This window comes from Podarcis pityusensis (assembly GCF_964106645.2).
Source record: "Podarcis pityusensis genome assembly, chromosome: 11".
Taxonomy (NCBI): Eukaryota; Metazoa; Chordata; class Lepidosauria; order Squamata; family Lacertidae; genus Podarcis; species Podarcis pityusensis.
Window position 1 is genome coordinate 57,465,722 of NC_138036.1, and position 12,933 is coordinate 57,478,654.

General features: G+C 41.0%; 1 protein-coding gene across 2 annotated transcripts in view; it reads left to right on the plus strand.

The window, feature by feature from the left end:
- FRMD3 (FERM domain containing 3) overlaps nt 1–12,933 on the plus strand; it is a gene marked incomplete at its 5' end in the record, with an annotated part of 128,207 nt that overhangs the window by 54,917 nt on the left and 60,357 nt on the right. For both annotated transcript variants that reach the window (XM_080972681.1, XM_080972682.1), the window contains one exon: nt 2,720–2,824. In XM_080972681.1, the coding sequence (XP_080828807.1) occupies nt 2,720–2,824 (105 nt within the window). The remainder of the gene's footprint in view (nt 1–2,719; nt 2,825–12,933) is intronic.

Genomic DNA, 12,933 nt, shown 5'->3' on the forward strand with positions numbered 1-12,933 from the left:
TTATGCTTGCTTGGAAGCATGCTGTATTTTAATCCTAAACTGAAGTAATGTAAATGTAAATGCAAAAGAAATGACTTCATATTGTAATGGACGTAAAGGTGGCTCTGAATAACAGTTTCCATAAAGCAGATTAAAAACTTTTCTCTCTCAACACTTTCTAACAAAAAAGAGAGAGGAAATTTAATAATAGTTATCCAAAGAAGAAAACATTTCTTACTTTTACTCCCTACTTATGGCTCAATATTGGTGATTTTTGCTTTAGACCTAAGGTTCTCAAATGTTCTGAGGAGGGGTCCAGTGAGTGGTCTTAGAACACAAGATTCTGTAGCATTACAGAAGCTAATCAAGTATGGATCTGGTTAGTAATCTGAGATGGAGTCTATTGAGAGCTGATGTAGATGTATACATACCTACATGTATCTACCATATATTCTGGAAAGTTGTTTGTTCTCTGGGAATTTGGATGCTTTTTGAGATATTTCCACCCAATTTGACACGAGGGTTCCTGTGGTGGTTTGGGGCTGGATTGTGGGTCAGGTGTTCCTTGGGTCAGGCTGGATCCCTGGATCTGGTGGTTGGACTGTGCACAGCCATAAAACTAACAGAGTGTAGTGTTTATTTCTAAATCTCAATTTTTAAAAATTTATTTCTGGTTCCTTAGAATTGCTGGCCAACACTGTGTACTGTTTCAGCTAGTCTATTGTGTGTTTGGGAAAGCTTCTTGATTGCCTTTGGACACCATTTTGCGTGGTGATGCCTGAGATCAAGGAGCAGTTTTTAGTCATGTACCATTTTGAACCAAGGTAGTAGACTGAACCTTTTAAAACTGCACTGATTTTAACTACCGATTTCAAAATTGCACAGTTTTCTTTGTTTGTTTCTTATAATTTCAGAGCAACACCAGGTATAAGGCTGCTCATTTTAGACATATTAAAAAAAAACTGCTGCTGTGGGGAACTTCCTAAGTTAAGAAAGATGTACATACGGTACCTTACCAAGAGAGTTTGAACATCTACTAAGTAGCTTGGATGTGGCTATGACTTTGTGGGGAAAGGTCTTCCAGTCTTTGCTTCACTCTGCTTCTTTCCCCTCTCACCATCCGTATACTGTGGCTGCTGCTAGTGATCCTTGTCTGTCATGATCATCTCTTGTGACTGACAGAGTACCAGGCAGGCAGCTCACATAGCAGTGCATCACAGGGCAGCACTGTATGGCCTGATCACAACTCTGCTGCTGAGGAATTGGGGCACTCGGTTGCCTGCCACAAGCAGCCAGACATGGGTTAAACGCCAAAGCTCATATAGCTCTTCAAATGCGTACTTGAACAGGGGCAGCCAGCATGTTGCCCTCTTGATGTTGTTGGACTATAGCTGCATTGGCCTATTGGTCTCCACCCCCATCGTTCTGCCCGGACGCTGAGGTCCAGCGCCGAGGGCCTTCTGGTGGTTCCCTCATTGCGAGAAGCAAAGCTACAGGGAACTAGGCAGAGGGCCTTCTCGGTAGTGGCGCCCACCCTGTGGAACGCCCTCCCATCAGATGTCAAAGAGATAAACAACTACCTGACATTCAGAAGACATCTTAAGGCAGCCCTGTTCAGGGAAGTTTTTAATGTGTGACATTTTAGTGCATGTTTGGTCTCTGTGGAAGCCGCCCAGAGTGGCTGGGGAAACCCAGCCAGGTGGGCGGGGTACAGATAATAAATTATTATTATTATTATTATTATTATTATTATTATTATTATATTGGACTATAGTTGCAATAGACCATTGGCCATCTGTGGCTGATGGTTCAACAAGATGATCTGAAGGGCTCCACGTTGGCTACCCCTGTACTTGAGCGTAAAGGAGCTATCTGATTGCATTTCTGCCTTGCTGCTTATAGATCCTGGTACTGGTTACTGTATATACCAACTTCATTTCCACTGAATGAGATTCTCAAAATGAGTGATACTAACAAACTTGCATCTCAGTCATCGTATCTTTTGTTCAAACTTGTCTGTTGCTCATGTACCTATTTATTATAGCTTTTGGTTTAGAAGAAGAGCTTTGTTGTTGGTTTGAATAAAATGATTGCATTATTCAGCCTTTGATCAGGTACTAATTAACTCAAGTACTCTGTGTATAGGGATCAGGAAGATTGATAATCCAATAAAATGAATGGATTAGAGAGTAAATCCTTGAACGCTGTTGTTCTTGGCTTCATGCTTATCTTTTTCTTTTTTTTGCAATACAAATGCCGTTTCCAGGTGTTGTGATTGCAAGATGTTTGGTTAAAAATGATATTTTCCTTCTAGGACTTTTTAGCTTCTTAGCTAATTGAATAATTGGACACTTTGCTAAAATCTTTTTCACAATTCCGGATCCAACAGGCTATTCACATTCTTATGATCTTAAGCAAGCACACATTCAAGCCCCTTTCAGACCTTGCCTCTGAACCCAACAAGATGGGAGGTGGAAGGTTCAGAATCAGTGTGCACAGCCGTACACTACATTCACTCTTAAAACTTTGTCATGCCTGAGAAGGACTTTAGACAGGTGAAACTGTGGTGCTGATTGAAGGAGAGAATAGATATTTCTTATGGAATGGAATCCCCACTTCATGAAGCAACATAATTAATATATAAATTGTGTTTAAACATTAATTTCAAAAGATAGGCATAATAATTATGTAGAAATAACCTATAGCCTTACTATATATATATGTCCTCTTTCCTTTTCAGAGAGAGACCAAAGGCCAGTTTCTCATAGATCATGTTTGCAATCATTACAGTTTGCTGGAGAAAGACTACTTTGGCATTCGCTATGTGGATCCTGAAAAACAGCGGGTATGTATATGAACTCTGAACAGAGTGCATTTGTCAATTTGTGTCAGGTCTGTAAAACTTCTAAGCTGGCAAGCAGAACCAAGAATTTCTTCTCATTTTCTATCTGGTCTTTCATTGCCCTAGTATAGATTCCTCAAATTGTGAAGTCATAAGCGTCAGGGGTAAGTGTTAAATCCCCATTTATTGAGTTGATGAGCAATCTGCAATATATTAGGACAAGTGCAAGAGTTCTCCTGTGTGGGATGGTTAGGACCCTGCCAGTCTCTGAGCTGAGATACATATTACAGTTGCCATGGGGATCAGTATCCCTGGGGTGGCTATAATGTGTAGCCTAGCTGTATCTCTTCCCTGTTGCTCTGTCAACCCTTTTTATAGCATGACCAGGGGAGCCACAACTGCAGAAGCTGAAGATCCACAGATCCACTTCCACATTGTGCCACAGCATTTTGATGCTAGCCTTTTCATGGTCTGGAACATATATAAACAGTGCCAGATTTACGTATAATCTAAACAAGCTATAGCTTAGGGCCCCACTCTCTTGCCCCCCTCCCCAAATTTCACTATTAATATACTTCTTCTTAATTGTATTTCAGTTCAACAATTACTTTGATAAAATACATATTTGGTTATGTGCAAATGGCTTTAGGTACCTATTAGGTCCATAAATTACCATATAGCATATATTCAACACAAAAAACAGTGACAATTTGTTGTTGACAAAGGACAGCTGGACATATAAAGGGCCCCATTACCTTCAGTAGCTTAGGGCCTCATCAAACCTAAATCCAGCCTCCTATATAAATATAGGAGTCTTATTATTGTTGTTTTCACTATAGTTCATACCGTTAGAGCCACATTGGTATTTGGGTACCTTTGAAACTAAGATAATGGTTTAAAAATAGACATTCAAATAATTAGTGAGTTAAAGAATTTAAGTTTTGCATATTGCTCCACATTTTAAATCAAATAATTCCCTCCCCACTGCTCTGGGTTAATCTTCTTAGATTATAATAGTGGGGTTATGAATATATAAGTTGTGTTCTGAGAAGCTACATCCTAGAAGCTTGTAAATGTAATGCAAGATTTGTGACTGCAAATAAATCACAGGAACAATAAGGCTGGAAGATGCGGCTGGCAAGTGGCTGTTGCAAGTCTTCAACTTGCAAACAATAGAATCCTTAGAAAAGCTTTCAAAGCCTTTTTCAAAACTATAAATCTTCCAGCGAAGGAAGCCTCCTAGTTTAAAATTATAACAATGGGAGCTGTTTACCAGTGACCTCAGTAAATGACTATTAATATTGTGTAATAATAGACAAACATTTAGTTTTATACTGTGTAAGTCGCAAAATTCTAACGGAGTGTTACTGTTGTGCATCACAGAAGTTGATGCACCCTTCCTGCTAAGGATTTGAAATATCAATAGAAAAACTCCATCTTCTCATGCTTAACATCCTATTCATTTTAAATGAAGAAATAAAATTACTTCAATTTTTAGTGATTTTGCAAAAGTCAATTTTTAAATCTTCTGTATGGGGTTTTGATGTCCATTACATCTGTCAACCTCAAACCATAACACATATTAATCACTAGTAGTTGGAAAAACTTTTTACCTCCCCGCCTTGGGAAATGAACTTAAGAGGTTTCCACGTGTGGACTTTGTCACTTGGTTTTGCATATATTATGTGCTTAAATCCCCATTGTATGTTGAGCACTATATTAACTACTCTTTGGAATTGTTTATTTTACTGCTGTAACCAGCTTTGAGACCGACATGGTGAAAGTGGGATATAAATTTGTAAATAGATGAATAAAGATAACATTGCATTGTTCTGTTTTTAAAAAAGACAAAAATACATTGAGCTATGGCAATGGCTATGCATATTGGGTTGAAAGCAATATGCTTGTCAAGATGCTTCAGAGGCCCCCATGCCAATAAACATTATAAATAATACACGGAGATGTACTTGCATGCTTTAGGTGACAAAGACTCATATCTCTTGCCTTCCTTTAAATGATCACTACAGAAGCGACTGGTGATATTCTTGAGATGAGTGGCAAATTTAAAAACAGATTTTTAAACACATTGGTAGTGTCTCTTGAGACTACTAAAGTTTTTTGCTGGTTCAGTAGTTTGATGCCCCCGCCGGCCTGCCCACCATCTCTAATGTCTGCTGCCTGAGTTTTGCATACAACCGAGTTTGCTTAATTGCAGTCTGTGCAGCTGCTTCTGCTTCCAGAACCATGTGGCTCAAACTCAGATTTATTGCTCATATTAAAGGACTCATCATGTTTATGAGTGCATTAGTTGTTTGCTGAATTGCACAAAAGTCAAGGATCTTCAAATGGAAGAACTAACAAGCACACTTGGTTGGATAGCATTGCCTCCCAATAATATTTTTATATCATTGGCAACATTTATTCTTTTGAATTGATTTCTGTCAGAGCTTTATTTCTCGCCCAGTTTGCCTCTTTTTTCTTACGGTTTGTCCGTTTTTCCTTATGAAATTCATACAAAAGAATGTCTTGGTTTGGAGTAAAATTGACAAAAATCCCTACAGATTTATGCACATAGGAGCCCAGGAAAATAATCCTTTGCACTGTTGCACTGACTGGTAATAACTTGGACAACTTGCTTTCTCACCTGTACAGCTGACTGCAAAACGGCTTACAATGTGAAAAGTATTTTTTTGTGACCTATATTAAAGCTCATCTGGACCAAACCTTTTGGAGGGATAGCTTTTGAATTTATGTAGTCAACTGATGCGTTATCTGCTTTTACGCAGCAGTTGTGGCACTGTTAAGGATGAAATGACAGCATGTGCAATTTCCCCAAACCAGTAATTTTGGAAGACTCCTGCAGAGTAGCTAGAAGGAAGAAAGGAGAATAGTCTGCAGAAAACAGAAGTGAGAACACTGGGTTTCTGTCTATGAGCAAACAATCTTACTTCTTTTACTGGTTTCCCAAGTGAAAAGAACACTTACAAATTGTAGCCACAAAGGAAGTGCTGCCTGGAATTGTAGGCTATCACAATGGGACCATGTAGAAGATTCTCTGTCTCCCTCACCCCAAATTTCTCTTGTAGTGTGTATTTGCTTGGGCCATCGCTTTGCCAGATTGGTTAGTAGTTGAGGATGACTTTAGCAATTCTAAAGAAATTTTTAAAGTAAACATCTAAAAAAAATGTCCTGTGGTTAAGGTAACCATTTACATGTGTCCCTCCAAAAAATAGAGGCAGGGGGAGAGAAAGGAAGAAAGGAAGGACAGAATGAAAGAAATCACCAAAAAGGAGGAAGAAAGAGGGCACAGATGGATATAAAATTTGCATATGTCGATTTATTTGTATAGATGCAAATTTAGAAAGCATTGCTTTAGAAGGCATGTAGTTTAAACATAAATACAAGGCATCTCACTGTAGCAGGAAAAACTACAACCAGGAGGTGTGTGTTGTGCCTGTTCAGTCTGCTGTCCAAATGCTAACTGTGAATGGGGAACTTCAAGGCCTAGTCTCCTTTTTATATTCTTTGTCCTGAAACTGAACTTGGAGCAGCTGACCCCAAAATAGAGGTGTGTCCTCTGTAAAGTAGGTCACATGGTCTTCCAAACAAAGGCCAAGATTTTTCTGGACCAGAGCCTTCATCAGATACATATATTAGAAGTGGGTTCTGGTGCATGACGGCCTATGCTACAATACATCTATTCATATCTAAGAGGCTATAAGACTCTGTTTAAATTAGGGATGGGAAACCAGTGGTCTTGCAGGTGCTGTTGGACTGCATGTCCTATCAGCCACAGCTAGCATGACCAATGGTCTATAGTTGAGCAACTGTATATATGTGTGTGTGTTTCTGTTGAAAGGGCACAATGCAAAGCAGATTGTGAGTCGCATTGCCTGTGAGTAATGCTGGCAATATTTCAAGTAAGTCTGGCAGTAATAAACAAGGCTTTTAAATATTTAGTTCCCACCAAGTGGCAAATCTATTATGATGGCTGTTACGTTGGTACGCTGGGATTTCCTTGCTTCTATAATGCACCCTCTCATGGCTTAAAGCATGTTTCGCTTCTGAAAAATAGTGCTAGTATTTCTGCATAGTTTCCGCATTCCTGGGTCTAGGGAACATTTTAAAATTCAATTTATTTTGTGTTTTCTAATTTGGAAAGCACTCTTAGTTGTTCAGAAACCTCTTTAGGTACTTAGCTATGTTTAGAGCTTTACAAAGAAAGCAAACCAATTTTCTGACTGCAGGTGGCGCTGTGGGTAAAACGTCAGCGCTTAGGACTTGCCGATCGCATGGTCGGCGGTTCGAATCCCCGCGGCGGGGTGCGCTCCCGTCGTTCGGTCCCAGCACCTGCCAACCTAGCAGTTCGAAAGCACCCCTGGGTGCAAGTAGATAAATAGGGACCGCTCCAGCGGGAAGGTAAACGGCGTTCCGTGTGCTGCGCTGGCTCGCCAGATGCAGCTTCGTCACGCTGGCCACGTGACCCGGAAGTGTCTGCGGACAGCGCTGGCTCCCGGCCTATAGAGTGAGATGAGCGCACAACCCTAGAGTCGGACACGACTGGCCCGTACGGGCAGGGGTACCTTTACCCTTTACCTTTACCTAGCACTCTTAGTTGTTCAGAAACCTCTTTAGGTACTTAGCTATGTTTAGAGCTTTACAAAGAAAGCAAACAAATTTTCTGACTGCATGAAATGACAGGAACAATATAATTTTAAAGAATTTTAAAAGTCATTCCATTTAATCTCAGCAAATCTTAAGACTTCTGCCATAAAAATCTATCTCATTGTTTGCAGTTGTAGAAAACCTTCCTGAAACGACCACTCCCACCCCATTTTATTTAACTGAATATTGAAACAAATCATTCAGCACTGCAATATTCTGGCACTTCAAAATTTATTTAATATAGAACTTGTATCCTTAAAAATGAAACGTGAATGTAAGGTTAACCAATGCAGTTTTTTTTTACTGTATTTGTTATCTTCATCTGATTCATGCCACACGGCACCTTTTGCAGAACGCCAAAGCACATTTGGTACATACTGTACTGACAATGCAGAATTCTCTGGAGGTGTCAACAAAACTGTAGATGTGGCGACTGAGCAGAAACCGTATACCTGGATTTTCTGCAAGCTTTTACAGAGTTATGTACTTCCCTTGTACCCTGTGGGTTAGGCTGATTACGGCCCAAGGCCACTCAGTGAAGTGTTTATTCTGCCAAGGGAGGCTGTTCTGTTGGCAGAAATTGTTGGATTTCACCACAGACCATGCAGGCGTTCAGCTCATCCTATATCTAGTAATCCAGTTGTCTAAATCATACTAAACATCAGGAAGAACTTTCTGACAGTAAGAGCTGTTTGACAGTGGAATGGAATCTCTTGGTTGCGCTTCGAGGACCCCAAGCCCTTCCCCTGAAAATAACTTCACACTGACATGTACTTTAAGTTTAAGTTATTGGGCAAAATTTAGGCCACAACTTTATTGATTACAGCAAAGTGAGCGGTGTTGGCTTAGGCATTGGCAGCAGACTATAACTGACTCCTGCCTCCCTGGCTGGAAGTCTGAAAGGGTAAACACCAAACGAGGGAGCAACATCGATGAAGACCAACAAAGCTCACCCTGGGGTTCCTGTGGTCCTGGCATGGCCCTAGCCCCTCAAGCGGACTTCAGATGAGATCCAGGACCCCCAGATTCCTTTACCGGAATACCCTTCTTCATGGAGGGGCAGGTGATGGCCGCACCTCCCCTCCCACACACTTTAGTGAGCCAATGCCTAACCGCCAAACCTTACAAAGTTGTGACAATTGCTAAGGGGGTGTGATTCTATATCCAGCTACAGTTCAGCTAGGAAATTCTCACTCCCCATTCTCTTAAGGGAGCAGTGGTAAGATATCTCTATACCTCCTTATTGAAAGGTGAGATGAAGCTATGTTCAGCCTCACTGCTACCCCCTAAAAACTAGGAAGAAACAACTTCTACAAAACAAATACATTTTAATTGAAATGAGTCTATTATGGGATATGAAAATGGGTCCTCTTATGAATAATAACAGGTGAGAAGACAGGATTAAACAAACAGTGATGATAAAGCAGGGAAACAAACAGAAGATCTATTTTAGGGGGTCTGGTGCTACTTAAGAGATCTGTAAATTAGTGAGGTAGCAAAGTCTGGAGGTGAAACAAAATGATTCAGGAAAGTAAATTTTCAAGCAGACTCAAGATTTCCAAAAGGTTCTGCCCTAACTGGCTGACTAGATAGCAAAATGGCAGATGATATTCCACATTGCGTGGACAGGCGGAGTCCCCAGATCCTGCGCGGTCCCCCCGTCATGTGGAATAACGACTCATGACAATGTGCTATGGGATTAAATTGGCCACAACTTTATTAAATTTCAAATGTGGGTAGACCTTGGCTCAGGCATTGGGCGTTCTCCCTCCCCAGTCCCCAGCCGGGGACCTAGGGAGCATCAGGGTTATCCAGTGTGTGGGGGGGGGTGGGTGGGCTGGCTCTGGAGAACATATGTTCAAGCAGAGATAGCCGCCCCCGTTACACCGCCGCCGCAGGGGAGAGCAATGATGACCTTTCGGCGTACGGTCAAAGCCTCCCTTCAGAAACCCCTTTAACAGATTCCCAGGTAAGATCCTCCCTCTATTGTGTGGGCAGGTAATCCCTCCCCTACCTGGCCTGGTCTCCTTGGCAACGCTTCCCCCAGGTGGGATTGGACAACTGACTGAGGTAGGCGGAGACCTCCAGGTATCCCACCTGAGGGAAGGCAAACCAAGCCTATGCTGTTGGAGCCGCTCCAGATCTAGGGGCTGCGCGCGTCCACGCAAAGGGCGCCCCCCCGTTTTAAGCGGGGAGCGGTCATTAGGTACACAGTGCTGCATGTCATTGTAATCTTCACTTATATGCTGATGGAATATCCATGTATATCTTCCTGCACCCTTTCTGATGAGGCAACGATGATGCAGATTTTCTGTCCTAAATCAAATCGGGACCCTATGATGATTTCAGGGACAATATCTGAAGAAGCATTTCTTCAGCATCATTTTCACTTCTAAGTATGTAAGAGACGGGAACAACCCAAAGTATGACTAATTTAGATGCCGAAATAGCATATAAAGGCACATACGGAGAAGTGGCCATTTGACAATATTGTTAAATAATACTTGGTCCGTCCCCCCCGCCCCTTTAAATGTATTTTGAGCTTTGTGAAATGACCTTTCCAACACGGACGCTTTTTTTGCCGTGGAGCCATGCATAACATATAGGCCTACTCAGCATTGTGGATAATCATCTTGAGGGCACCTGGACTGGGAAATGGCGACTCAGGGACGTCGAAATGCTGATCCGGGATTAATACAGTGCTTAGAAAGTGAAAAACATTACAGGTCAGCGCACAGCAAGCAATGGAATACCATATTGCAGGTGCAGTTGCCTCCCTAGCAAAAGAAGCTAGAGAGGTCACATTGCTTTAGCAATTAAAAAATACTTCTCTAAATATTTTCAGTCTGACACCTTCACAGATATTGAAATTAGCTCGTAATAATGCATTTATGCCGTTTGATTTTGTCCACTCTGACCATAAACACCATGGTTAATTAATTGAGCCAGGATGCAAGCCTGACATTTTCAAATCACTTCAGCATATGATATTTTTGGTTCCATGCTTGTTAATATAGCAGATACTGTATTGATCCCTGTCAGTGATAGTCATTTTCACCTTTTACATTTGTTGCTATAATTTAATTAAATTCTAATAATTTAATTTGCCTGCTCATGCATTTCAATTTTGCTAAATTTGTATTTGAAGAAGAGATGAGTGCAGATTGATAGTAGGAGAAACTTCATAGGAATGAATTAATAAGCATTTTAATGAATTATTAAGTAGAAGTGATAGAAAGATTCCAGCTTTTTATCACATACCCCGAAAGCAAAATTCCAGCTTCTTTGGGTCAGTTGTAATAAATAATAAGTGAAATGAATGTAACCTCTTTTGCCAGAAGCTGAGAACAAAAGAGGACAGATTGCAGTGGTTGAGTGTTGGAAGAGGGAGTCCCAGATTCGAATGAGTGGCAAGCCTCATAGTTTGCTGGGTGATCTTGGTCAGTCACAAGCCTAATCCAGAAATCCCTAACTATTTTGGCCTGGGAGCTCATTTGGAGATCCGTGAAGCTATTATGTGCACTGCCACAAAATGGTTGCCATGGGGAGCTTGTCTTTTTTTTTTTTTTAAATAATATTTATTGAGAATTTTAAGATTACAAAGAAACAAAGAAAAAAAGAAGGAAAAAACAAATAGCATTTAAACAATACGGATCAATAAAAAAAAAACAAGATCAAAAAGAGAAAAAAACAAAACACATAATACATCAAAATCAAAAAGCAAAAATAGACAAAAAATTTAAAAACAAATCCAATATTCCCAAATCATTAACTGTCATTACCTTGTTTCATCGACCTCCTCACACCTCCCTTTTTGTATTCTAGTTGTTAATTATCTCAGCAAATCCTTTCCATCTTTCATAATATTCTGTCATTAAATTACCTCAATCTATTTTAACCTTATCTTACCATAAAAGGCCCTAAAACTTAAAACTTAAATCTTATTTATACCAAATTCTCTTAACCATGACATATTCTTACATAATTCTTTTTAACATTTCTGCTTAAGCCAAATAATTTCATTCCAACATTTTTCTAATACTCTTTACTTTTACAAGATTTTCCTAAATAATTTATTTAAAACTTTCTTCCAATCTTCATCCAACGTCTCTTTCTCCTGGTCTCGGGTTTTGTCAGTCCTTTCTATCCCATCCATCTAGTCCATCAACCTGGTAACCTTATATCCGAGGCCCTTGGATCTCTTCCATGTCCCATCCGCAGATCTTCTTCATATTTATACCTGTGCGTTACTTTGTCTTCTGCTCCTTTCACTCGGGGAGACTCCAGCTTGACAATGTTTTTGTCCCTTCTCGACAGATCAGCCCCTTTTCCAAAGTCAACACTGAGCTCCATGTGGTATTTAAGAGCATGTTTCAGAGTCCCTCCAAAGTTAAGGGCCCGCACAACTCCGAACGCCTCCCGGCCCAAAGCCAGACTTGAAAGGTCAAAACATGCCATGGGGAGCTTGTCTAGTGACAAAGTGATGGCCTAGCGAGTAGTCACAAAATGCAAATAACCTGTCCATGAAATTCAGTACCAGGCAGAGGTTGGGTCTGAGTTCCAAATACCAAACCACTATCCTCCCACCAGCGCATAACAAACTAAGCATTTTGCAAAAGGAAAACTGGTGGTGCTCAGAGAAACCCAAATAAATACCTCAAAACCAACTAGCAAAATATCCCCCCACAAAAAAACCCCACAAATGCCTTCCAGTTTCTTCCCCTCACTGCCTCCTGGCACATCTGGCAGTTTTAGCTGCCCTGTCCTCTTCCAGCCTATGAAAGATGGCTCTGGGTCTACATGGCAACCAGAAGCACTTTGTGGAAAAGAATGGAAGAGGCTGTCATGGGCTGGAGGCCCGCTCTTCACTTTCCAGTGAGCATAGTCATTGCACAAGGTAAAAAGGAGCGTCTCCACCCCCATCGTTCTGCCCAGACACTGAGGTCCAGCACCGAGGGCCTTCTGGTGGTTCCCTCACTGCAAGAAGCAAAGCTACAGGGAACCAGGCAGAGGGCCTTCTCAGTAGTGGCACCCGCCCTGTGGAACGCCTTCCCATCAGATGTCAAAGAGATAAACAACTACCTGACTTTTAGAAGACATCTTAAGGCAGCCCTGTTTAGGGAAGCTTTTAATGTTTAATAGACTATTGTATTTTAATATTCTGTTGGAAGCCGCCCAGAGTGGCTGGGGAAACCCAGCCAGATGGGTGGGGTATAAATAATAAATTATATTCTGTATTATATATAAAAAACACATGAGCTCCAGGCACCCTCCATCTTGTTTTGATTTTTTAAAAGGAGTTTTTGGTGTCAGTTTTTAAATTTTTCAATAAAGTTTTTTTGGGGGGGAAGGAGTGACAAAGGGCCTTGATGGGCAACAAGGAGATGGTTGGGGGTGGGGCATCATGGCATTACGCTGGGGATGCTAATCTATTTCACAGGGTTAGA